Raw genomic sequence first — 25897 nt, 5'->3', positions numbered from 1 at the left:
GATAGATAGATAGATAGATAGATAGATAGATAGATAGATAGATAGATAGGTTATTGTACTGTGTACCCTTGTGTGATGACCTTTCTTTAAGTCTGACTTCTACAATTCTACAATGCTCTCTCTTCCCCACACACCCACACACACACATATACAGTGCAGGTTCATTATAGATTCATAGGTAGCAACATGGCCCCAACCCCTCCTCACCAAGACATCGTAAAGGTCAAGTTCATCTTCGTCAGTATTCTCTCTTTGTCTCCCTTCCTCTCTCCTCATTGTCTCTGGGGGAGCCACCGCAAAACAACACCAGCCTATTGGTACGGGAAGCTGTCGATGCATATTGTTTATGGCTATATGTACATACTGATGCCTGAGAACGCACCATAATAATGTGAATGTGTTTCCATAATATGGCATGTTTTGCTTGGGTTTAGCACCTGAAACCCAATAATTTCTAATTCTGGATGACAACGGACCGACTTCTTTACTGCCTTCTGAAAGCCTCGGCTGCGTAAATGTTTCAGGTGAAAGTGAAGTGGATTTCATTGTTCCACAGCAAGACATGTTGTATTTAATACTTACGTACTCAGAAGAAATATTTTTAGATAATAAATACTGCATTCCCCTACTTAATTCAGAGGTTTTTGCACCTCAGAGCCACAGTTTAATTCAAAGGACATTTGCACATGAATTTTCAAATCAAATAAGTCATCGGTCCTGTATACATCCATCCATCTATTGACTATACACTGAAAAAAATTATTTAGTTGAACCGACTTTTAAAAAGTTACTCTAATTTGTTACAGCTAATTTGATTAATTTTGATCAAGTTATTATTGTGATTTCAGAATTATTCAAATAAGAATTACAGCTTGACCAATAAAATTAGATGTAACAAATTAGAGTTATTTTTAAAAGGTTTGTTCAAAGTAAAAAAAATTTCTGTGGTCACTGAAAAAAAGAGAATGGAGCTCCAACTTGGAAAAAAAAAACTTGTGTTGATTTGTTACATGTAATCGAATTAAGTTGGTCTGACTTAATTAATTTACATGGCAACTTAAGAAACTTAATACATTTACATGGATAAGCTTAAATTGATTACTTGTAACAACTGTTATTTTTTTAAGTTGAATCACCTGTTTTCTTTTTCAGTGTACTCCCATACCCACACAGTCCATCTACTCAATAATCATTATTATTATCTTTTTATTATATTTTCCACAGACCGTTAGTCATGGGTAAACACTCGGACAGGGATTGGTCAGAGATGAGGGCCGCTGCTGGAACCTCACCTGAGCCACCAGGCCCAGACTTCCTCTCCATGGGAACGCCGGCCTCCGACAGGACACATGGTAAGAAACTATTTAACATCTGCAGTCAATCAACCTGTAGCATTATGTTTTGATCAGAATAATCAGAACCCAGTTGTATTTTTCAACTGCTCGTCTAAGGAAGACGATCAGTAAATTTGCACTTTTCTGTATTTGAGAGCACAACTAAAGAAATAATAACTAGATATATATATAAATAGATCTGTTGGTCTCATAAAAAAAAAATCTATTTTCTGAAGCTACATTTTGTTGGACAATTTTGCAAGGAATGCACAACTACAGAATTTCAAAAAGTATTCACACCCTCTTGAAGTTTGCCAAATTTTGTCACATTACATCCACAAACTCCCGTGTGTTGGTGGCATTTTCTGTAATAGACAGACCCCACCTTTAAAGAATAATTGGGAAGTGAAATAAAAGTGACATATGATTTTCCAACGATTTTTGAAAAGTGCAGCATGCATCTGCACACCCCTTTTACACTGACACCCCTTAATGATAATCCACTACAACCAATGGTACTCTGGAGTGGCCTGATTACCATTCAGTCCACCTGTGTGTAGCATTATTACAGATGTTCCGTTAGGCTCTCAGGGGCCCTCAAATAGAGTGTTAATTTGGAAAGCAGTCAAAGGCCCATGGTACATCTGGAGAGAAACCAGGTGAGAGAATCTATTCACAGAGACAACTACCATGTGTACTAGCAGTCACTAGTAAAAATGTGAAACATAACATGTTCTTTTACCTCACTAAATACAGTAATGTGTAACTTAACTCTGAATGGTCAGGTATCGTCACTGAGATATGACTTTCTTGCTTAAGAAAACTCTTTCAGTGAATTTGAAATCTTATTATAAAAACTTGACAAAGCCATTTAGACTATCTTATTTATAAAAATGGATGACTTTTCATTTTAATTACAGCCACTGACATGAATACTTGCTTGCGAGGAATAAACTATCCATTTTGAGCAAGTGGCACGCTTTTGCATGTTATCAATTAGCAGTTTGAACCAATTGTTTCGAGAAATGGTTGTCCAAATGTTAAAATTCATGTGAGAAATGTACCGAAGCGACGTAAAATAGAAACCAAAACTGTAAGGGGTTATCTCTTTCTCTTCGCCCATACCCACCCTCTTTCCCTTCTAACACACACACACCCTCTCTCTCTAACACACACTTACCAGCTCCTGGATGACTGACGGCGGAGGAGAGTGACAGGGAGGATGTTCGAGCGGCGGCAGCGGCGTGCTCTTTCGGTCCTGCCAGCGTCTCTGCCTGTGTGGACATTGGCTCCTAAATGACTTAACACCTGTCCAAAGGAACAACAAGGCTGAGAGGTGAGGTCACCATTAGCATGTGTTTTGCTTCAGGTTTTGCTTCGCGTATTTATAACCAGAGTGATGTTTGATATACCTGCGTACTCGCTTGTGCGCCTCTTCTGCTTCTTTAATTTTTATCTTTCATTTCAGACTTGGAATTTTTTTTCTAGCGCCGTTTGCTTTTGTCGTGTCTGGGTAATTCGTGTAATAACTTATCAGTCCCCTTCGTCGCAAATCTTTCACTTTCTCTAATTGATGTAATTGTAAGTTCAAATCGATAGGGGCGCTGTTGGGCACATCTCTATTCCTGTGATACAAAATAAAAAAAAACTGATCTCATCAATAAAATCAGCTTAATTACTCCTTTCTATGATGGGCACTAATAAAACTTTTGTATTTTTATATATTTCTATGTTGTTGTTTTTTTACTTGGGTGAGGTAATTCTCTTTCATCATTCTCCTGCACAGCAGTAAAAATCTGCAATTTGATCTGGCAGATATAATTTTTTCCCCTCCCAAAAAGAATTATATTTCATCCCATACATTCAAAACATGTCAACATTGACATGTTTCTTATACATTACAGTGTATGCCAAGTTTATGTGACTATAAAAGCCGATTTATCTGCCGCCCCATTTTTTCTTACGTGGGATGATAAAAATTCTGCACTTTTATTTGACATTTTTATAACTCAAAATATAATCTTTATTGAGGCATTGTTGCCCAAGTCAAATTGTATAATTCTTGCATTATTTATTTCTCTTATATTTCTAAAACATCTGTGATGGAATGTCGACCAGCTTGGGGTGTACCCCCCTCTGACCCAATTAATGCTGGAGATGTGCACCACAGAAGATGGATGGATATTTATAAAACATAATTATTTTTTTTTTATATTTTTACTGATGTTATATAGAACAGGTGAAACTAGCTGTGGTACAGGTATATGAATAACTAATGGTGCATAATAACATTTTAATTGCATTATTGTAGCTCCTGCTGCCCATGTTGTAGTTATGTAATGATATATTTCAAATAAATAACTGTAATTACATCTGAAACCATTGGAAATGTCAAAATGAGGATGGTTTAAATAAATACATGGTCTAATTTTAATAATCTTGAAAATATTAGAATTCTCACACTGGGTAATTTAATGCTGCTTATTATGATACAATAATACAAAGTCCGACTGAGTTTTATTTTCTGATTACATTTTTATTCTTTTATTAATTCACACTCAAATGAAGATAAATATTTGTAATTATTTAAACACTGTGTCATTGTTTTCATGCTATATCAAAAGAGCAGAGACATTTGGTTAAAAAAAAGACACCACTTATAAAACAAAACACAAAAGACAAATACTGTGTTGTGTATTTAGTCATCCAATTTGACCAATGCTAAATCGGCTTTTAATTTACTCAAAGAACTGCCTGGACATATTTAAATATAAGAAATGATTTTGGTTAATGTATCTAGTGTATTTTTTTAAATATTCACTTTATTTATAGAGTGGGCAATACAAAACAAATGTAATCTCCAGGTACTTAAAAAGAAACAAATGTTCAGTAGAATTGTATTTAAGTCAAGTCAGTAAAGACAGATTTATATTCAAAAGCAATTTAAAAACAGTGCAGCTGGATCCAAATATCATAAAATACAGTCATATTTTTATTTTATTGTCTGACCTCCTGTCAGACAATTCCAGTTGGTAAAATATCATCTATTGAGCAAAACCAAACAGATTTATCATCCTAAGCAAACATGGGGTGACAGTGGAGAGGAATAGCTTCACTTAAAGTTGCAGCATGTAACTTTTATTAGGACAATTATATTTTTTTACATATTTGTTAAAAGTGTCACTGTGTTGTAACAGTTTGGTACAAAACAAATAATCTGTGACTAAATGAAGCTCCTCCATTTCCTCCCAGTGCTATTATTGCAATCTCCAGAAATGCACTTCTCCTGGTTAAAAACAAACCAATCAGAGCCAGGAGGAGGTCTTAGCGCTGTTAGTCATGCTTGTGCACATGCTGCTAAATGTGCTAATGGCAGAGAAACAGCTTATTGTTTGTCGGCCGTTGCTTGTTGCTTGACTACGCCAACTAGCTTAGGCATTCATGACAGGTTCTACTGTCAGGAAACACTGTACCATAGAGCATGTTGGAGGGTGTGAATAGTGCGCACTCAAGATTGATTGACAGCTTTAAGACCCTCCTCTTGATTGTGATTGGCTTTTTCTTACTGAGTATAGTGTATTTCTGCAGTTAGCACTGGGAGAAGACAGTGAAGTTTGACTTTTTTCACAGAACGTGTCTCATACTGTAAACCAGGGGTGGGCAACTCCAGGCCTTGAGGGCCGGTCTCCTGCAACTTTTAGATGCATCTCTACTTCAACACACCTGAGTCAAATAATGAGGTCGTTAGCAGGACTCAGGAGAACCTGACTGCACTGAGGAAGTGATTCAGCTGTTGGATTCAAACATGTTGGACCAGGGTAACCTCTAAGAGTTGCAGGACACTTCCCCCGAGGACCTGGATTGCCCACACCTGCTATATACTATAGCAGGGGTGCCCAAAGTTGGTCCTCGAGGGCTGGCATCCTGCATGTTTTAGTTCTCTCCCTGGTTTAATGCACCTGGATCAAATGATGGCTGTTAGAAGACCTAAGAGGAACATTGACAAGTTGAAAAGGTTTTTACTACCACCAGGGAGAGAACCAAAACCTGCAGGATGCCGGCCCTCGAGGACTGACTTTGGGCACCCCTGTACTATAGTGACAGTTTTAACAACTATTTTTAAAAAAAGAAAAAAAAGTTTTTTAAAATAAATGTTACATACGGCAGCTTTAAAATATTTGAGTAGAGCAATCTTTAAATACATAGCTTTTTTATTAATGACTTTTCAAGGTTTACCTGTGGAGAGCATCAACAATTGTCTGCTGAAAAATTATCCAGTCAGTAGTGTTTCTTTCTTTTTTTTTTTTTTTACAAGATTATGTAAGCGGGTGGTTGTTATAGCATAATATTTCTGAAAGAAAGTGTAAAAAAGTACACTTTTATTACAATAAAATATCTTTATTTTTTAAATTTTATTCAGATTTTTTAAATGCACATTTTACGGGGGATGCTGTAAGGGATAGACATATCTGTGCAATTAAGTTCATTAGCACTATAAAGAAGGGGTATAATTTCTTACTCTGTATGTTTTGCAGTTATAAAACTCAGTTTTAAGTCATTACTTTTACTTTAAAAAAATCATAATAGAAGAGTTGCTAGTTTTTGCAGGTTCAGTTCTTGACATTGCTTGGCTTCCTGCAGTCCCTGTGAACGTACTTAACAGTTGGCGTGCTCGCACGTACTCCGTCCCTCTCTGTATTATTGCTCTGAAACTAACCACCATGGGGAGTTGAGGGCAAGGCGACGGGATATTTTTGTTTATGCTTTATTAACTGAAATCGATCCACATGACGCGTTTTGGAGCACCGTGTTCACGCCAGTATCCCCAATGCAGCGGACCACGGGGAACGGGCTTTCAGAGACGGTAGGACGGACACTTTTAAGGGGAAAACACGGGACGTTAACGCACCTAGCTTCAGAAGCTAACAAACTAGCTAAGAAGCGAAGCTAGCTGCTTCTGCCGCCGCTGCTGCAGCTGCTGGAGTGGAAAGCGTGCCGTCGCTTTCTTGTTTCTTTTGATGTCACATCAGCCGGTTTATGTCGGGCGTATTCATTAGGAAAGTTGGTGTTGCTTTCGCAGGAGTTTTCTCTAAGTGTATAAATTACGCTTGTGTTGAAAGTGTTGTTGCATGCAGGCCCGTCTTGTGTGGCTGTGGAGTTTGTTGCTGTACCCATCCCCCAACCGTCTTTTGCAGGCCAACATGAATGAGATTCTCACTTCAAAGCTCTGGCATCGCTGGTGGCATTGCTACGAGGCTAACTAGCTGTCTTAGCTTCTTAACACTAGTTGATTGTTTGAGAAATGTCGTTTAACTTTCCGAAGAGTGAGCTACACCGGCTCTTAGCACTGCTCGGCGAGTTTAATAGTAAACAGACAGCAAGAACTTAGCAGTAAACCTCTGCTTTGAAATTTGCATACACTGTTCTCAGTTGTATTTGGTCCCTCGGGAGCTTTGCTTTCAAGTCGCAAAACTTGTAGTTGCTGGCTAGTTTATGGGACGAATTAGCCGAGCAACATTTTAGTACTTAAGCTGCTGTTTTGTATTCAGTGTCATTTTAAGTGTTAGTTTTTTCTACTCTATAACTAGGTGTGATAAGATTTTGAAAAGAATTGTTCGCCACTAGAAATGGTTGTTTGTTAGAGCACTACAAGCAGCTGTTAGCATTTTTTTTCAGTTGCATGGCAATTTGTACCCTCTCATTTGAAGAGCAATAAAATAACTTATAAATTCTGTAAAATTTAATATGCGTAGATGAAACAGGACAACTGAAATGTTCAATTCAGTTTTTGTCAAATATTTACCTTGCAATAGTCATTTTGACTTGTGGGTTTTAAAATTCAAAATTGTGTTTTATGTTCTGCAGTTTACTTTAAAATAAAAGCAAAGTGGTGACCCTTTAATAAATAGTAAAAAAAATAAAAAAATTGGCATCATTTCATTTGTTTTTATTATTGCTGGGAAACATTTAGCATTTGGCTGTCTCTCGTCATGCAGTGTAACCAGAGATGCCATCATACATTTTATACGTTGCATTATGTAGGTCATATGTAATGTTTGGAGATCGCTTGCTGTGTACCAGGCTTTAGAAATTCAAGATAAAACCAGAAATCGGTTTAGGCCGGTAAAAGCCTGATCGGTGCGTCTGTATTTAAAACCTAAGAGTTTTGTGTATTAACATGAATCAATTTACAGGTTAGACTCAAATCAGACTGTCACTATTTGCTGCTTGGATACTGGCATGATATTGCTTTTGGATGAAATTTATTGAGTGTGTTACGTGTTTTTAAAAGCGATATACACCTGGCAGAGTGGCCACGTTTTCTTTTTACGTGACAACCAAATTTTACTGGGGTCAAAAGGAGCTTGAGTTGGTGTACTTTGAAAGTTACAGATTATTTTGTCGCTTTTCAGATTAATCCTACACACTTTCAGGACAATAAAGTGTGTTTCCATCAGATTTGAAAGTTTTTATTTTGTAGATGGAAAGAAGGCAGGGTGGGGAAGTAGACTACGAATGAAAATCTGTCTTTTGTCTCGTCTCGAGGATTGGAAACGAATCCGACCTGCTGAAGCTAATAAAAAGTGTTTTCTACAATGGCTCTGCCAAGGTTGTAAAATAATAAATTCAGCAGCTGTGTGATCTCTGATAGCAACCTCTCTAACGCAGGCGGTCTGACTCATGTGGGCTGTGATGGATCAGTTAGTCATTCCTATATTTTTACAAGTTTACGTTTGTTGTGCCGAGTCATACTGCTAAAGCTGTCTCCGTTTTCCTTCCCAGGGTGAATTGTTTTCCAGCAAACTCACTGCTACAGAGGAAGGTCTGACCTCCTTCTTCTGCAACCAGAGACATGAGCGTTGTCAGAGATTTACATGGGGTCGGGTACAGGGGCGGCGGAGGCGTCGTGGCCTCTCTGAACGGCCCCGCGCACTTCACTGAAGATGCCCCCCGGCCTCCCGTTCCCGGCGAAGAGGGCACTGACCTGGACCCCCCGGTCCAGTCGGGCAACAGCCGTCCAGGCGGCCTGTCCCAAACCCAGGGATACCCCTCTTCTAAAATGGGAGACCCGTCGAGTCACGTGCCCTCCTCTTCGTCGTCCGCAACCCCACGCCGGCCCGACCTGGACCTGGGCTACGAGCCGGAGGGCTCAGCATCTCCGACTCCGCCATACCTGAAGTGGGCCGAGTCGCTTCACTCGCTCCTGGACGACCAGGATGGCACCAACCTGTTCCGGAGCTTCCTGTGCCAGGAAGGGTGCGAAGACCTGGTCGACTTCTGGTTCGCGTGCTCAGGCTTCCGGCAGACCAGCCAGGACAAGAGGGCCAAGTTGGCCAAGGTCATCTATAGGAAGTACATCGTGGACGGGAGTGGGATCGTCTCCAGGACGATCAAAGCGGCCACGAAGAGCTTCATCAGAGACTGCGTGGGAAAGCCACATCTAGACCCCGCCATGTTTGAACAGGTGATTAAAACACTGCATGCATTGTGGGTATTATAGAAAATGAAAGGGATGGTGTTATGTGAAATCAACTTTTTGGAGCTTTACATCATCTTACAATGTTATTCCCTAAACAAAAACATATCTGGAGTATGTGTCACAAGCAACAACTTTAATTTGTTTAGTCTCTGCAATTAGGAGTATAACAGCCAATGAAAAATGAATAATAAAGAAACTGACAAAAGCAGTAGGTAAAAACAATAAACTGCAACAAACTTTGTTTCAAATTGTTCAGAAGGTGCAAGTAGTCAGGAATTATAAATATAATGTAAAATAAATAATAAAGCATGACTTCGCTCTGAGCACAAAACATAGTTAAACTGAATAGATCTGCCCTTCTGGATTTGGCACATTGTCACTGATAGTCGATCTAGATTTGTTTTCCAATTTCTGGACCAATATAGATATTTATACCAGATCGATGTTTCTCTATTGGAGGGTCGCCCTCGCTTTTCAGGCTTCTGGGGTCCTGTGTGTGTGTCTGTCTGTCTCAGTACAGTTTCCCTCCTCTCATTGGTCAGCTTTGTTCTGCACTTTCTAAACAAACTCGAGGATAAAGTGTCTGGTTCAGTGACTAATTAGGCAGGGTGTGCAACTGCTTAGAAGTTTTGGAAGACCACGCTCTGCAAATTTTAGCACTTTGACAACAGTGCAGTGCATGAGAAGGGACAAAAAATTACAATTTGTTTGAAATTACTACTGAATTTACTTTATGAAGCTAGTCAGATTCCTGTGCTACATTTCATTCTGAACAAATGAGAATCTGGACCCGTGTATGATTGGTGAATTTGTCTTTGCTTCAACTTAATTCTGACCATATTTTTCATTCACAACATGCTGAACACTTTAACTTGGAGTTATAAGAGTTTTTATAATACGTGTTGACACTTTATAGTGTACATATGTTTATCCTGCTTTAATTTTAACCTTATTTTAGGTTTAGGCATCCAATAAAAGCTATTAGACTGGATTAAAAAAAAAATCCAGCATAAAGCAGTATTCATTTTTTCTTTATTTTTAGATTGCTTGTGAAATTAGTTGACAGATTAACTATAAAGAAACTATTTTAGACTAATCCCATATGCCTAGCCCACATAAAAAAAAAAGTCATGCAGGTATAAACTAAGTATGAGCATATCTCAGTATGTCAGTAAGTATTGTACTAAATATATAATCTTTAGTGCTTGCATTCACAAAATAGAAAAACATTAACGTCTTGTATTGTTCCTGTTCAGCCAAATCTGAGTTTTCTGTCACCCGCCGTTTACACACATAATCGGATGAAGTTACTGTTGGCGGCTTCACAGCTAATTCAGATGAGCAAAGTTTTCATCCCTCCACATAACCTTAGTATCATTCATCTCAAGCTCAGCCTATCTACAAAGGATGGAAATTACCTGAAGGGACTCTGGTTTGATGTTGGATATGATCTTATCTTTGGGTTATCTTAGTCACAAGTTAAAGTGTTGAAATTATGCTTGAATTACCAGCCCTGTTGCTTATATGTACAGCTGTGAATGCTCTTACAAGGCCAGACTTTCAGTGCCACAAAAAGTGCTTTTCTGTCTCATTAGGTTTCACTCTGACAGACAGACTGCGTCTCTTTAGTTTGATTTTAGTAAGTAATCCAAAAACTGCCTTAGTGGTACACAAAGTTGTTTCTTACCATTATTGGGTGTTGCACATGTTTTGTTTTTAAAGGGCCAGTATTATGTAAAATCAATTCTTCTGATCTTTACATCATGTTATGATGTTGTTCCATAATCAAAAACTTCCTGGAGTATTGCCTTGATTCTTTGACGCATGTTTGAGAAATCTTTTAATTTCCATGTGCAAAACACCTGGGTGGACCTAGCTCTTCCTCTGAAGACTAAGCTCCTCTGAGCTGCAATTTCCAAGCTTCCAACTCACACAGCACCCCTCCTCTGCAACTCACTCACTCAGCTCCTTCAGACTAGCCAGCAGCAATTGGCAAACACCAGGAAGAACTGTGCATATAGTCAGCTCATTATAGCAGCTACTTCTTTCTGCAATGCTGGTAAAAAACGTTAAAGGGTTAATAGAGGAGCCATGTTGTGATGACCTTCTGAAGGTGGAGTGTCAGAAAGAGCAGGAGCTTCTTAAAGAGACAGAGGCCCAATTTCAAGGGATTGTATTACAAAGTAAAATTTCTTTGAAGTCATATTTGACAGCATTTTATAACAACTGAAGATAACATGGTTACTTGACTGTGCTATAAAATGGCTCTATGTGCCTGGAAAATACATAATACTGGCCCTTTAAGACACTAAAATGAGCAAAAATCAGCTTTCGTTCTTTTACTACAGATGTGTGTAAAATAGCAATGGCTTGCTTGTTATGAATGATGCAGCCTTTTATAGGGACATTGCTTTCAGATGAAAGAAAAGCAGGACTCTGTGAAGCTTTCGTTATGGCTCACTTCTCAAACGTTCTATTCTTGTCTTGACAATTTTGTACACACCATTGCAGCCAAGGGATTAGTTTGAATGAAGCTTTTGGAAATCCTGTTTGTAAAAACAACGAACCACTGAACAAACAGTGGGAGAACTTGGATTTCAGACTGTGGAATATTTAGACTATTTTTCCCCTGTATTGATTAAACATTATACATTATTATTGTTATTGACTAAAATGTCCTCCAGCCTCACTTCTAAAACTGTGCGAGTTCAAATACTTCACTGCTTGTTTTCACAAATCATGTAGTAAAAATAATTACTAAAGCTTGTTTTATACAATTTTAAAAATTCATACAAAATGCAAGTAAACAAATAATTCAATTCCTTTCTATTAAATACAAACGTAATCATTTTTTTAGTTTATATGCCACAGTTATCAATTAATTGATTACTAAATTGGTTGACAATAATAATTAATCATGACTAATCCAAATTAATTGTGTAAAATGTGTACTAAATTGTAAAAAAAAAAGTAAAGACAAAACAAAAGTACAGAGAGAAGACTCGTTCTGTAGCTATTTATTATATGACAAGATTTGTTGTTTTAATTTTAGCTCTATGGGGAAACTACCAAGTTATTTTTAAAACTATTAGAACAAAACTGTCGTGGCACTCTGCTAGAAACAGACAACACAACAATTTAATTTAATTTTCCGTTCTATGTGAACACACCAACTTATTCTTTATCAGGGATCTGAAAATGAATAAAAATAAGCCAATATGCAAGAAAGACAAGATGATTAATCATCAAAACTTTTTAAGTCACTTAGCGAAAACTCATATTTCTAAAGTAAAATATACCAAAATGTGAGACAAGTCATGATTTTTGATTTGTATTATAAATATTTTTATTACACAAACATCCTGAAACATTGTCTTGTTTTCCCTAATCTCAGACACAATTGTGAATAAATTCAGGTTTTGTTTGTGTTAGACAGCTGGATCGTGATTCATATAAGCAACTTTGAAAGACGGGACTGATTTTTAAATAGTACAATGATACAAAATGGTCATGATCTTGGATAATAATAATAATAAAACAAAAAAAACTTCTGTTCCAGGCTCAGACAGAGATCCAGGCCATGATGGAGGAGAACACCTACCCTCTGTTCCTTAAATCTGACCTTTACCTGGAGTACACCCGGACGGGAGGAGAGAGCCCCAAACCCAATCCCAGTGATCAGAGTCCCTCATCGGGCCCGGCCAAGCCGCCGCCCGGCTATCTCCCAACTCTAGCTGAGGACGTGGAGTGGAGGTGAGACAAACTTTTCATCACCGTTCAAATCCTCAGCGTTTGGCTTTTGTCGTCAGGTTCTTTGAAAGTGCATATTCCAAAACAATGCACGATTTGTAAAATCTCTTAGCGTTTCTGAAAAGTGTGGCGTGTACATTTAAGTATCTCCCCCACTGTGCCGAGGTACTGCTTTAGAAATTTGACCCGTCTAGTAATGGTTGTTGATGCAGATGGAGACTTTTTTTTTTACTTTGTAATCAGGGTAAAATTATTACAGACATAAAGTTCTCACAATGGAAAATATTAAGGATGATACAAAGTATAAATTTTTTTATAATCAAGCTTTTGTAATAAGTAAAACATTGTCTATCCAGAGACTTTTCTGCTCCCAAATGAGCTCTTATCTAATTTATTTAACTTGGCTAAATAAAGCAGGTGTTTGATACAAGCTTTTCATGTCAGTTGATATCAGTAATTATTGATTAGTTTTTGTTTTAAATGTCTGAAATACTGCCAAATTGGTGTCGTGACATTCCCTGTTTCATCCAGAGTTTTCTCTCCATGGCGTTTTTTTAAATTTTTTTTTTTATTTTCAAGCAGTTCTGGCGAAACCTGAAACTGTTGGTGCACGAGGTGCTCAACAGGTTGATGCTAGGTAACCAAATGGAGAGGGAGTTGGTTGATGCCACCAGCCCAGCTTAGCTCATTGAGAGGTTGAGCGGCTAAGCCTTTTTTCTGCCTCCTTCTCCCAGAATGCTGTTCGGTTCTGGATTGGAGTTCAGGGAAATGATTGAACATTCTATCAGATGTATTATCTATTGATGCTGATCACATGTTTATTGCAATATATTTTATTGATTTATTGTCCAGCCGTAGGCTCCATCTAGAAAAGCAAATGGCCCAAAACTCTGCTGTGTGACAGAGGGATTAAATCTTGCCAACTACTATAAATAGTTTAAAACTTGAAATATTCACGGCAAGTATGTCATTTAATTAGAGATAGAAACATATGTAACAAATAAATGCATTTTAACTCATGTCTTCAGTCTGTTGCTGTGCTTTTATCTTCATTTGACACGCATGCAGTTTCTCCACACAACTTACCGACTGTTACTTAATACCTTGCATTGCAGCCACTATGATTAGTTAAATCTCCCTTTATATCTGTAACTTGACAGATTATCACACATTTAGGTAACATTTTGCCGACATTTTGAAAACGGACATAAACGATGCCTGTTGGCAACTATGGATGAGTTTCCATTTTTGCCTAAAATAGCGCTTAGCACAGCACACATGCGTCAACAGCGTAGCAGAAGCGTTGTGTTTTCATGCAACACAAATAACCTTTCTGCCTTACCACAGTGTGCCGAATAGTTGAACTGTTTAATACGGTATTTTTAACAACGCCTTGAGTCAGATAATTTACCATGAAGATTTTTAGTAATTAAGGTACCTGAATTATTTAAGGAATCTTTTCAACCCTAATTCATACAGTTATTTTATTTTTTCAAAGTCCTTTACATGAAGAACAAAGTAACAGCAAAAAGCCCTGATACATCTAAATGACTAAATTTCTCAGTTTTAAGGTCTTTATTTATATATATAAAAAAAGTGTTGGGTTGGAAACAATCAATTATTTTCCTTCTGCATCAAAATGATGAGCTTCTTTTGTTGTTCTTGGTCCATCATAACAAAATAAAAAATCCCAATATTTTGGATATAATGTTTCAAGAAGTACCGATACGTCTGTATTTAGCACTGTAGTTGAAACTGAAATGTACACACACACTTTACTACTTGGGGAAAGTTTGTCTGTTTGAATCAGTTTCCTTTATGTTTTAGAGGTGGAGTTCGAGAAGAAGAGGAAGAGAAAGATGAAGAAGATTGTGGTGACACACCAGTGAGTAGGCTGACCCAAAGCCTGCTGATGCAGACGGCGCCGCAGAGGGCCTCACCCAGCAGGAGGAGGCAGGACAGCAGGGAGTACAGGTGTGTGCTGCTGTGACCTAATTAGCAGGAGTATAATAGCAGTAGCTTAAAGTTTGATGCCATAATCCAGTTATGTTATTCAGGCAAAGCTGAGGGTGGTATAGAAGGTTTCAGTTGTATTGTGTTGCTTTAGCTTAAAGAAAATGCTTAACAAAATGTTTCTGTTATGTAACTTCACATAATCCATTTAATAAGTCAAACTGAACCCTTAAAGAAGTGTTAAACAAATGAAACAAAGGTCAGACTAATTTAATGTGTATTTTAAAGCTGCAGTATGTAACTTTTATAAATATATATTTTTTTTACATTTGTTGAAACGGTCACTATGTCGTGACAGTATGGTATGAGACAAATGTGTGGAAAATAAAAATCAAGCTCCTCTGCCTTATCCCAGTGCTAACTAGAAACAACCAATCAGAGCCAGGAGGCAGGTCTTATTGCTGTCAATCACCCTCCGTGTGGTGTTGCTTGTATATTTAGCATATTTTTCACATATTTTAAAATAAAAGTAACGAATCTGCATCCCTAATCTGCATAAAAGTGCTGCATTAATGTCAGCATCCTGATTTTTGTTCCTGTCTTCCCTAAGACCTTGGAGAGAGCCGGTAAACCCGTACTACGCAAACATGGGCTACGCCCGGGCCCCAGTAACCAGCGCCAACGACAGTGAGCAGCAGAGCATGTCAAGCGACGCAGATACAATGTCCTTGACCGACAGCAGTGTGTAAGCAGTTAATCTTCACTTCATTCACACCGTTTATCCATTTAAAAGCATCAAGGCCCATTTGATCAGGAGAGTAAAGTTTGTGTTTTTAATATTTTCCTATTTTTTTGTTTGCGTTCCCAGAGATGGTATTCCTCCATACAGATATCGGAAGCAGCATCGGAAAGAGATGCATGAAAGTGCCAAAGCCAATGGCCGTGTGCCCCTACCTCATATACCTGTGAGTGTATTTGTTTGTCTGTTAGCTAGAAATGTACATATATGTGGCAAATACTCTCCAGGAGTAAATTCTGTGGATTTTCTTTGTCCTGAGAAGATGCAGGTCAAATATTTGTATCAAGGTGCCTACAGTTATGATTTCAAAGCTTTTTTTTTTTTTCTACAGTTCCTACTATTTCATGTCACTTAAATGTGATACAGTGACCAAGTTTTGTTTGGCTGTATCGATCAGAGAGTAATGCAGTGTTGCCCCTCCCCCACATGTTCCCATCAACTGGCTGTAGAAAGCAGTAACACATTTCCCTTGCTTACAAGACACACATTTTCTAATTAACCAATCTTCTAATACCAAAAGTTTTGAATTCAAGGAAGTCAGTGTTTCAGCATTTTTAGAGTTTTCTTGAAGCTTGTAATTGATGAAATAAAAAAAAAAATAATAAAAAAAACAACTTCATATTCTTCATCTCTGACTCTGATTCTACTTGAATCAGAAGACCTTAGTGATCTGGACGGTTGATGCCACAACAACATCTAGTCTTTTAATGCATTTTGGTTCTAAACCATGCATTTAATTATAAACAAACATTTTCTAAAGTCTTTTCTCAGAGATGTAGGGAGCTAATGTCAACTGGTCAATGTAATGTAGAGCCATGTGTCATGTATGTAGCTATGGTAACTAGTCTTATTATTTGTAATAACACTGAGCACATGGCAGCATGTAGATATTAAATAGGAAGGACCCCAAGACGGAACCTTGAGGTACTCCATATATGATTTTTTTTTCTTTTTTTTTTTCTTTTTTTTTTTGTTAATTCTGATGTAAAGTTGTTGGACACAAAAGTTTTGTCCAAGACTCAGAAAGGGAATATACATCACTATATATAAATGCAAAAACCACTCTTAAATTTACCAGGTGAAATTTTTATAAACTTCCTAGACGGCGTCCTGTAGAAAGGTCGTCATCTAGAGCAGTGGTTCCCAAACTTTTTTGGGGGCAAAATGAATGTACGTAGCTGAAAATAGACACCAACATAGGTAGCCTACAAGATACTTGTTAAGCTTAAGGTTCTGTATTGATTCTGTATTTTTTAGCTAACATTACCTGCATCCAACAGCTTTACTCAACTCAGTCTGTTAGTTTGGAGGGAAAAACTGTGAAAAGTTCTTTGCGTTTTGCTGGTTTGCTGCCGTGATTCTAACACAAACCTGCGTAGCTCCGCCCAGCAGCAGCAGGTCTCCTTCACAGGTGGAAACCCAGCGCGAGCGTCGTAGCGCTCATGTTGCGTTTAAAGGTGGCTTGGAAAAACAGGTTACAACATGTTAACAACGGATTAAACAGTTTTAACTGCTGATAAAAGCAACAGAGGAAGCCTCTACTGTATCAAATTGACATAGGAATAACAGAGTTGGCCATTCTCAGCGCATACAGTGTTCATGTTTTTTTTTTTTCATCCCCAGACAGCTTCCCGCGCCCCCCCCTGCAATGACACGGCGCCCCCCCAAGGGGGCGCGCCCCACAGTTTGGGAACCTCTGATCCAGAGGATCTAGGAAAAAAATAAAAATAAAAAAATCTGATATGGGTTTTTTTTCCATGTCAACATTCTTACTCGGGTAGCAGAATGTAATTTTTAAAATGTGACCTGTTTGTATGTTTTCCTCGAAGCGCACGTATCGCATACCAAAGGACATCCATGTAAAGCCGGAGATGTTTGCGGCAGAGCTCATCAACAGGCTGGAGGCTGTTCTCAGAGAACGAGAGGCCCAGGAAAAGCTTGAAGAAAGGTTGAAGAGAGTACGACTGGTGAGTGTTCAGATTGGAAAGGCTGACGGGGTCTACGTTAGAGGAAGCATGCATTAGGGAAGTTGCCAGAATTACTAGGAATGAGTTTTACTTTGGAGTTTCTCCTCTAGGTTACATTATGTGTGTTAGTGTTGGGTAATTCATCTAATGTATTCCATGTTTCAAGAAATTGTTCAATTTTAAGTATCTCCACCTGTCAAGAAGGACAATGACTGTCAGGTCTGAATTTCCATAGCAACCACTTCACATCTGCATCTAGTTTTACTGATGGCTCAGTTTCGCTTAGAAAATTCTGCAGCAGGATGGTGAGGTGAGAGGGAGCATGATGGTGACAAAAAATGTAAAGTGTTGGTATCAGGTGGTGAATAAAAGACGCCCGACACCAGCAAAATACAATGAAGAAAAATGGCTCTGAACCAAGGAGCGTGTTGATGAAGAAGTCTGGACTTTTATCAAGCAGGCATCATGGATTGCAGCTTGTTGCCTTCAAACTGGCCAGATTTGTGAAAGCTATATTTTGGTTGATGATCTGACAAAAGTATAAGTACAGATGGAAAACTACTGGCACAAAGCAGAAGTCTTCAATATTTCATATTTTGGTATCGGGTCAGAATTGCCGTTACCAATTTGGGATGCACCCATCCACTCTTTTCACTTTAGATATCGATATCTAAGATTATGTATCGGCCGATATTTATCTGATACAGAAAAAATATATATTTTTAAACGCAGACATAAATGTACTGTATTATTATTTTTTTGATAACTCTGCACCAGTACAGCACGCTTAAATACACCAACGGCTTCACAAGCTTGAACAACATGTAAAAACAACTTTAATTTGCTCAATCTGTGCATTTAGGAGTAGGACAGCTAATGTAAAATAAATAATAAAGAAACAGACAAAAACAGTAGTTTGACTATGAAAGAATGTGGACAAAGTTCATTTGTTTAATAACAAATTAACATGTTTTGTCTGCATTTTGCTTGAGTAAAAGTATAAAAATTATTTGAGAGCTATTACATAAAATTCTAGGACAGGATCTATTTCATTCATGTTCACTTACCTGAAATATGTTAAATACAACAAATATTTATTAATGTGTGATCTATTTCATAAAATGTATCTGTCACCTTTATTGCTTAATTACACATTAAATGTTTAAAGATGGGCTCTTTCATCTGGTTTGTGTCATGATGTGGTGTGGAGGTGGACCAAAGCACAGCAGGCCAGAAGACGTACTTTATGTGGATGTTATTTAAATGAACAAAATAAACGAACTAAATCCAGGGAAAACGAGGAAATCCAAAACACAATGACACAAGGGATAACAATGGTAACAACTGGCAACGTGGTGAGATAACAAGACGGACTGGCAAGTTGTGACTGAAAAAGAGGAGCTTAAGTACTTCGAGGTAGTAATGGCCTGGATAAATGAGAAGAGTGATGGCAGGTGTGAGTAATTTGGCACAGGAGCTGACTGAGGGCTGGGGAGAAGGTGGCACAGGGAAACTAAGGAGATCTGCTGGGAACACAAACGGGAGGAAACGGGGAACTGAAAAATACTTCTAATACAAAAGACACTAAGAGTAAAGAAAACCTGATGAACTAGGAGAGAAAGATACGAGGGAAACCATACCCAGACCTAAATAAAAACAAGACTGATCTAACGACAGTAAGAACTAAGGAACACGGAGCAAGAGAAACTAGAAATCTAACCTGAAAGAAAAATTCTGTAAGGACTTACAGAAATTGCTAAAAAAATATATAAGAAGTGTTAAAATGTAATAAAGATGAGTGTGCCTCATTTAGTCTAGTTGGTAGAATGATTTCACACAGATTTTGAGTCAATGGAGCACACGATTTGGAAGCTATTGAAGAAAACATTTAATATTATCTAAAATATTAAATATGACTCAAAATTTTTATAGAGGATAGTGTGCCTCGTTTAATAGCATTAATTACCACTTTTGTATCAGTTGGTCACAAGACAAAGCATTTATTTACAGGAGTGTTCGGAAATTGGCGGTCCCTATGTGAACCTCCGAGCGCTTGAGGAGGGAGCGGTAGAGAACAGCTGGCCGAAATTAGCGTTCATAAATGGGATCAACTTTGAGCTAAACACCCCTTACTCCGCGGAGCGCGAATATCCAGTATCCAACTTGAAAACAACTTCGCTGCGGTCGGTAACACAATGAAAACACCAGTGTCCTGACTAGTTTGTTTTGGTCTGTGGACCCCGAAGATGGCGCCGAGCGACTGCGCGAGACGTAAATGTCACACGCTGTGACGTCAACTCCAAAGCTCTGTTGTTGTGTTGGACCGATCCGCCCACCTGTAGCATAAAGACTCATGGAGACATCAGGATTTGTCAAGTTTTGCATCTCTATTCATGCGTGTACACGACTAAATATTGAGTTCTGCTCTCCGTTCCCACAGGAAGAAGAGGGCGACGACGCCGACATCTCCATGACGACCTCCATGTCTTCTCACAGCATACCACTTCCCATCCCCTCGTCGTTTCCACCTCTGTATGGGGCCCGTTATTCAGAGACCACTGCGAACACGGGAACAGCCACCACATACGGCGGCCTGGTCGCCATGGAGGACCCTCATGAAGACGACCCCGAATCCATTTTGGACGAACATGTGCAGCGGGTGATGAAGACGCCGGGCTGCCAGTCGCCGGGGGCAACCAACAGCAGCTTAGGCGGCGGAGGGCGGCACACTCCGCCCAAATCATCACGCTCACCCGACGGAGGGATTGGTCCGCCTCACTACCCCTCACACAGAGGAGGGGGGCAGAGTCTACCAACCGTGGGGGCTAAAGGTAGACCACTCAGGGTTCCTACACTTTATCCATTTTGTTCTGTAGGAAGTGTTGCTCTTCTGTGTCTGCTTTGATTATGTATTTATTTGTTTATTTCAGTCGTTTATAGTTTTAAAATGAACATTTATATCCAATTCATTGGATACCCCAGTGCATTGCAACATGTTAGTGATACCCCACTTACTACTGACGGCATTTAAGCTAACCATAGCATTTTGGCTAATTTTAGCTCGCACACTAATATTTCCATACTGAGTGGAGTAAGTCACTTAGTAAACATGCTAATGATAACCCACATACTGCCAAGAAGTGTTTACATGCTTGTTCCCCTGTATGCTAGCGATAGCCCTCAGGCTAACATTAGCCGTACAGCTAAAATAAGCATTTAGGCTAATTTTTTATGTATATGCTACATTTAGCAGTTAGCTCCATTTAACATACTGAATAGTGTAAGTCAGTGCAAGCCCATACGCTAGTGATACCCCAAATGCTACTGACAACATTTAAGCTAACCTTAGCATTTTAGCTAATTTTAGTACATACACTGTTTGCATAGTGAATACAGTAAGTTCATGTTAGCCAACATGTCACTGATACAGCACCCACTATTGACTATATTTTAGTTCAGAATCAGAATGCTGGGTTCTGACTGACATGCACCCTTGGCAGACCCCTATTAAATTTATTCAGAATTTTTCTGGTTTTAAATTGTTATTTAATTTAGTTTCTTTTTCCCTAGTTATCAAATCCATTTGAGGAAGAGTCTTTTGTTGTGGCTAAAAGCACATCATTGAACCTTTCCCTGATTTATTTCCAGGTATTTACCACCATAAGCAGGTTTACCACCACAGAGGAAGAGACGGACAAGAGGAGACGGGAGGTCGGCCTCCACCCAACCTGCTGTGGAACGGAGACCAAACCAACCAGTATGGGGGCCGGAGAAACTACGCAGATGGAGCTGGAGCCAGCACCCTCGAGGGCATGGGCTACGGGTATGCATGCATGTCTGCTCTCTAGTAAAATACTCTATTTGTTCAGTTGATCTCCAAATGGCTTATTACGTTTTTGCAGTAGCAAAGGCAGCACAATGTCACGGCGGGGCTTTAAGAAGACAGAAATACCGAGCAAAGGTGACGAGAGCGGGCGTGGACTGGAAACCCAGGGCTATCCAGGAACTCAGGTGGAGGATCTGGAGAGGAACCAGAAGATTCTGCAATGGATGATGGACGGAGACAGGCAAAGGAAGAGTTCTCATGGGTGAGGAAAACCTTGCATTTACTATAGATTATTATTTCATGTCAGTTTTATTGTTCTATTGCTATGTGGTAACTCCTTATATTCATTCATCTGTGGTGCTTGAGTTATTAGAAGGTTTGTTCAGATGTTTGATTTCAAGTTTTGGAAAGTGCTTTTTTTTTGTCTAAAGTCCTTGAAAGCGCTTGATATTCAAACTGCACAGTTTTGTAATAAAGTGTTCCTATCGTTCCTTTGAAACCTTGAAAGCCTTGAAACCAGATATTTTTATACACATAATAGACATTTTTCCTCACTCTTTGAAGTTGAATCAGGCCAAACATCGCATTTTTTTTGCTCAGTTATAATGTCCAAAATTCTTTCTATTTACTAAATGCTAGGAAACTTTAGCAAAAACATTTTTAGAGATATTTTTGGGTCTTTCTCTGTAAATTGTGTCTAAACATTTAATTTGGGGAGGAAGGCCATTTACCACAAAACTATTTGTTTGGATTGTTTCAATGTAATGAATATTTATTATTTCTAATGGCTCAGTGACTTACTAATTTTAGTAATTAGGGTTAGTCTTATAGATGTTAAACAACATTATTGAAATTGGAGGATTTTCTGTTAAACTAGTGTTTTGTCACTTTTTTTACATTGAGTTGTCCCTGCTGTAGATGTTACAATTCAAGACATTATTATTAACGGTACTAAATGATGTCATAAGGTAGTGAATTAAAATGTTCTTTCTTTTTTTTAGTTCATTTTTATTGTTTTTATCCCAATTGTGGTGCTGGAAAAGGTTAAAAACTTAACCTTAAAAACCTTGAAAATCCTTGAGACGTTCCTGAATATTACTGTGGGGAACGCTCCCAGTTACCATCTCGCTCGGCTCTCTTCACCTTCCTGCAAGATCTGAACCTGTTTCTCCATCCTCTCCCTCATGCTCAGCGGCAGCACCAGCAGCTCCAGGAGAACAGGAACCAGCACCGAGTCGCCGCGCCCGACCTCCGTGGAGCGACCTGGAGCCGTGCACCCATGGGTCTCCGCCCAGCTGCGCAACAACTCCTCCTCGGTGTCCACAGCGATCCCCGGCTCGTCGTCCACTCAGGTCCAGCCTTCGCACCCGTTCATCCAGGACCCAGCCATGCCGCCCAACCCCGCCCCCAACCCGCTCACGCAGCTGGAGGAGGCGAGGCGGAGGCTGGAGGAAGAGCGGAGGAGGGCTGCTCTACTGCAGGCGAAGCAGAAGTACGGCTTATCTTTTTGCGTTAACTTCAGGTTTTCCGTCATTTCAAGCATTTGACGGGTATCGTCCCCCACTCTTTCTGTTAGACACAAGTCTGGGAAGCGGCAGGTGTGTGAGAACATGACCGTGGCATACTACTTCTGTGGAGAGCCCATTCCGTACCGGACATCAGTGAAGGGCCGTGTGGTGACTCTGGGCCAGTTTAAAGAGCTGCTTACCAAAAAGGGCCACTACAGGTGAGAACACACAGCATAAACACTCCACTTCAAAAGTATTCATACTTCTGAAGCTTTATAGAAAAAATCTTTAATAAATGAACACACAAAGCTTAGCCTGGTGGCCCGCCAGGCTTATAATACACTGGGGGAAACCCTGGAAATGGTAGTTTTCAAATTGTTCTTCAAATATCTGAAATGTGTGGGGGGTTTTTATTCAGCAATTTTTATGCTGATATTCCTAAATAAAGCCCAATTTTGCACATTTCTTGTTTCTACATAATCCAATTTTATGGAATTTTAATGGTAGCACAAACACAGATTTGCGGTGAACATACAAGACCGTGAAGACCAAAAAACACGCACTACATGTGAGGGATATACTGTAATTTCCGTGCTAAATCGCTCCGGAGTGTAATGGTTCGGTCTGTGCTACATCGTCATATTTTCCTACAGTAGCCAGTAGGAGGCAGTGGAGACACCTGCAGTAATTCCGGGTGATGGACTGCTCAGGGGAAATGAGACACTACAGACCCAAACTGAACTTGTTGGTCTACCGAAAAAGAAAAATATGATAAAAACTGACACTGGTCAAAGTTTTGTGCTACCTTGTGTTGGTTTTTCACAGGAAACTCCAAGAAAATGTAAGGCTGTTTGCTGTTGAAAAAGTTTCAGCCTTACAAATAGGCGATCATTTTGTTGCTGTATGTTGAGAACAGACTTTCTCCTTTGATTTTCAGGTTCTACTTCAAGAAGGTGAGCGACGAGTTCGACTGTGGAGTTGTGTTCGAGGAGGTCCGTGACGACGACGCCATCCTGCCCATCTTTGAGGAGAAGATTGTCGGGAAGGTGGAGAAGGTTGACTGAAATTCGGGGAACGGGAAATGGAACAGATGACTTTCGAAACGAGGAGATGCGACACCTGCAAGAAATCAGAACGTTGGCAAGTAGAAAGATGGACGAGCGATGTCTCAGAAGGGTAGAAAAACGCCGCGTAGAACGACTGATGGAAGATGGGAGTTCACGGATAAACGAATACCTGCCTGGATTAAAAACAAAGGAAAAAAAAATTGGGTCAGATAATGCTGGAATGGAGAAAAGAACAAAATATTTTCCTTCTGTTCTTTACAGATCAACAAGGAGAGCTATATATTAAAAAAAAAATGTTGATGGAAAAGGGGCAAGGGGACTAATGGAAGAAAAAAAAAAGAGGATGAAAGTTGTCTTCCACTTCTGCTCTAAAGGAGGAGCGCGTGTCCTCTGCAGACCATTACAATGCTGCTACATTACCACGGAAACGCTTCAGTCGGTGCTCAGGACGGCAGCTCGCCGTCTTCGTTCCTCGTCAGCTGGGGACCGGTGGGGAAGAGGACAGAAACAAAAAATCTGAACGTTTTCACCTAGCTTCTTGTTTTCTTTTATTTTTTTTTTTTATTTTTTTATTTTTTTTTGCCTTGGTAGCCTCAGAACAGAGAGACGTACTCACCGCCGCGCGGCCAAACGCGTTCCACACTGATCTCTCACATCCTACCGTTCAGACGACAGATCTCCGCCTAACTTGTTTACCAAAGCTACATATTGTTTTTGATGGGACAAGTATTCTAGCTACTTGTTATCATTTCATTTGATTTGTATATGAACAAAGGCAGGTACTATTGCTTATTTACTGCATTTTTGTTTTGTCATATCTCACTTTATATAGTATTATTGTGTATGTTTTGAAAATCACATTGAAGCAGCGGTGGAGTTTCTCGTCACTAAATCATAAAAGTGCCCCTCATTTCCGTCGTTTCGATAGGATTCGTCTTCTCAAATGTTTTTTTTAATTTTTTTTTTAATCTAGCTTTTTTGTTCTCCTCCACTATAATATTTCTCAAAATTCCCACTTTTCAAAAGCACCTCTGCATGTTTTCCACATCTGCCCCCGTGCTAGTCTCATGTGTGTCGCAGCGGAAGCTGAGGAAACATGCGGGGTGGGTACACATCGCTGTGTTTACAGGACTTTAGATTAAGCTAATGTAGAAATTGCCTTTTCTTATGTTCTCTGCTTTGTTGAAATCCTCAGCAGTAGGTTTATCCCGGGTGCCTGCCTCGTCGGTGCCGTTATGGTCTTCAAAAAATTCTCACTCACATCCGCGCCTTTATCCGTCTTGTATGTGAACTCTGCCAAAGAACACGTGTCCCACAAGCCGACGCGTGTCTAAGAACCATTTTATCATAACGAGCTGAAGGGAATGTTGCTCCAGTAGATTTGCCAATCTAAAAAAAATGCCCATCTTGACAATTCATTTTAAATAGAGATGCACTGATCCATTTTGTGATCCATTTCGACCTGATTTTTTTTTTGTTTGTTTTGTTTTTTGCTTTTTTAGAAATCCTCTTTGCCAAAGTTGATTTCATTTCAGCCGATTCTGATTTCTTTTTACAAAGTTTAATTACCAGCAGGAAAATATGTTTTTCTTTTTTTCTTCTAGCCATGAGCTGTCACTAGTCAGTTTTGTTAAGAATGGGGGTGATGTCACACTGTGTGTGTGTATGAGCAAATAGTCACAAAAAAAGACTCTACTATTTAAAACAAACACAAAACAATCACAGGACACATTTTAAGATATTTTTTCTTTGTTGAAGATTAGCATGTTTACAACACGAATATTTATCGTTTACACCGGGTGTCTGGAGCTCCGGAGCCACTTGTGACCCTTTAAATCATCCATAATGTTGTCCAAAATATTAAGGAAGTGAGTGAGCAATTTTTTAAAGGATATGCAAAAGAAATGGTAGCTTGGTAAATGGTAGATATGTTTTTCCTAGGTGATAAAGCTTCTTCCTTTTGTCGATAAATTCTGTTTAGCTAGGCTAATTGCAGAAATGGCTGACAGACGTGAATGTTGCTGACCACTGGCCCCTTTACCTAAACCAGAGGAGGGGTTCTTACCAAACTGGTCTAAGTAATAAACGGTGCCTATTCCTGCTTATCACCAGTGTTTTGAGCTGCCACCTCACCAAACATCAATAAACTGGCTCAACTTTAGATTTTTGGCGCTCAAATTTAGATTTTTAGCACCAAAAAGCTAAAACTAGCT

General features: G+C 39.2%; 1 protein-coding gene and 1 long non-coding RNA gene across 4 annotated transcripts in view; one reads left to right on the top strand and one right to left on the bottom strand.

Moving 5' to 3' along the window:
• LOC107835947 (uncharacterized) overlaps positions 1-1292 on the bottom strand; it is a 4957-nt gene extending 3665 nt beyond the window's left edge. The window contains exon 1 of the long non-coding RNA XR_001661791.1: positions 1223-1292. This is a non-coding gene — a long non-coding RNA (uncharacterized LOC107835947). The remainder of the gene's footprint in view (positions 1-1222) is intronic.
• LOC103136433 (axin-1-like) lies at positions 1259-25897 on the top strand. Of its 3 annotated transcripts, XM_016670309.1 has the most exons (14): positions 1259-1352; positions 2518-2670; positions 8118-8799; positions 12374-12567; positions 14392-14538; positions 15128-15262; positions 15386-15482; positions 17146-17283; positions 19724-20114; positions 20932-21106; positions 21186-21371; positions 22302-22601; positions 22686-22835; positions 23555-25891. In XM_016670309.1, the coding sequence occupies exons 3-14, from the start codon at positions 8188-8190 to the stop codon at positions 23679-23681; spliced, it is 2652 nt and encodes an 883-aa protein (XP_016525795.1). In that variant the 5' UTR covers positions 1259-1352; positions 2518-2670; positions 8118-8187; the 3' UTR covers positions 23682-25891. The 3 variants fall into 3 exon arrangements, with proteins under 3 accessions (XP_016525795.1, XP_007549747.1, XP_007549745.1); XM_007549685.2 differs by lacking the exons at positions 1259-1352; positions 2518-2670 and adding an exon at positions 5985-6198 and having other exon boundaries at positions 21189-21371; positions 23555-25897; XM_007549683.2 differs by lacking the exons at positions 1259-1352; positions 2518-2670 and adding an exon at positions 5986-6198 and having other exon boundaries at positions 23555-25897.

The sequence above is a fragment of the Poecilia formosa genome, unplaced genomic scaffold (genome assembly GCF_000485575.1).
Source record: "Poecilia formosa unplaced genomic scaffold, Poecilia_formosa-5.1.2 Scaffold32, whole genome shotgun sequence".
NCBI classification, from domain to species: domain Eukaryota; kingdom Metazoa; phylum Chordata; class Actinopteri; order Cyprinodontiformes; family Poeciliidae; genus Poecilia; species Poecilia formosa.
Note: the sequence above shows the minus strand (reverse complement) of the source record. Positions and strands in the feature narration are given on the sequence as shown.

What these genes read in the sequence shown, in the direction of transcription:
- LOC103136433 (XM_007549683.2), top strand. Translation starts at nt 8,188, where the DNA reads ATGAGCGTTGTCAGAGATTTACATGGGGTCGGGTACAGGGGCGGCGGA. An exon ending in GCTGAGGACGTGGAGTGGAG is followed by an intron (nt 12,568 to 14,391) that starts GTGAGACAAACT and finishes TTTATGTTTTAG; the next exon opens with AGGTGGAGTTCGAGAAGAAG. An exon ending in CAGGACAGCAGGGAGTACAG is followed by an intron (nt 14,539 to 15,127) that starts GTGTGTGCTGCT and finishes GTCTTCCCTAAG; the next exon opens with ACCTTGGAGAGAGCCGGTAA.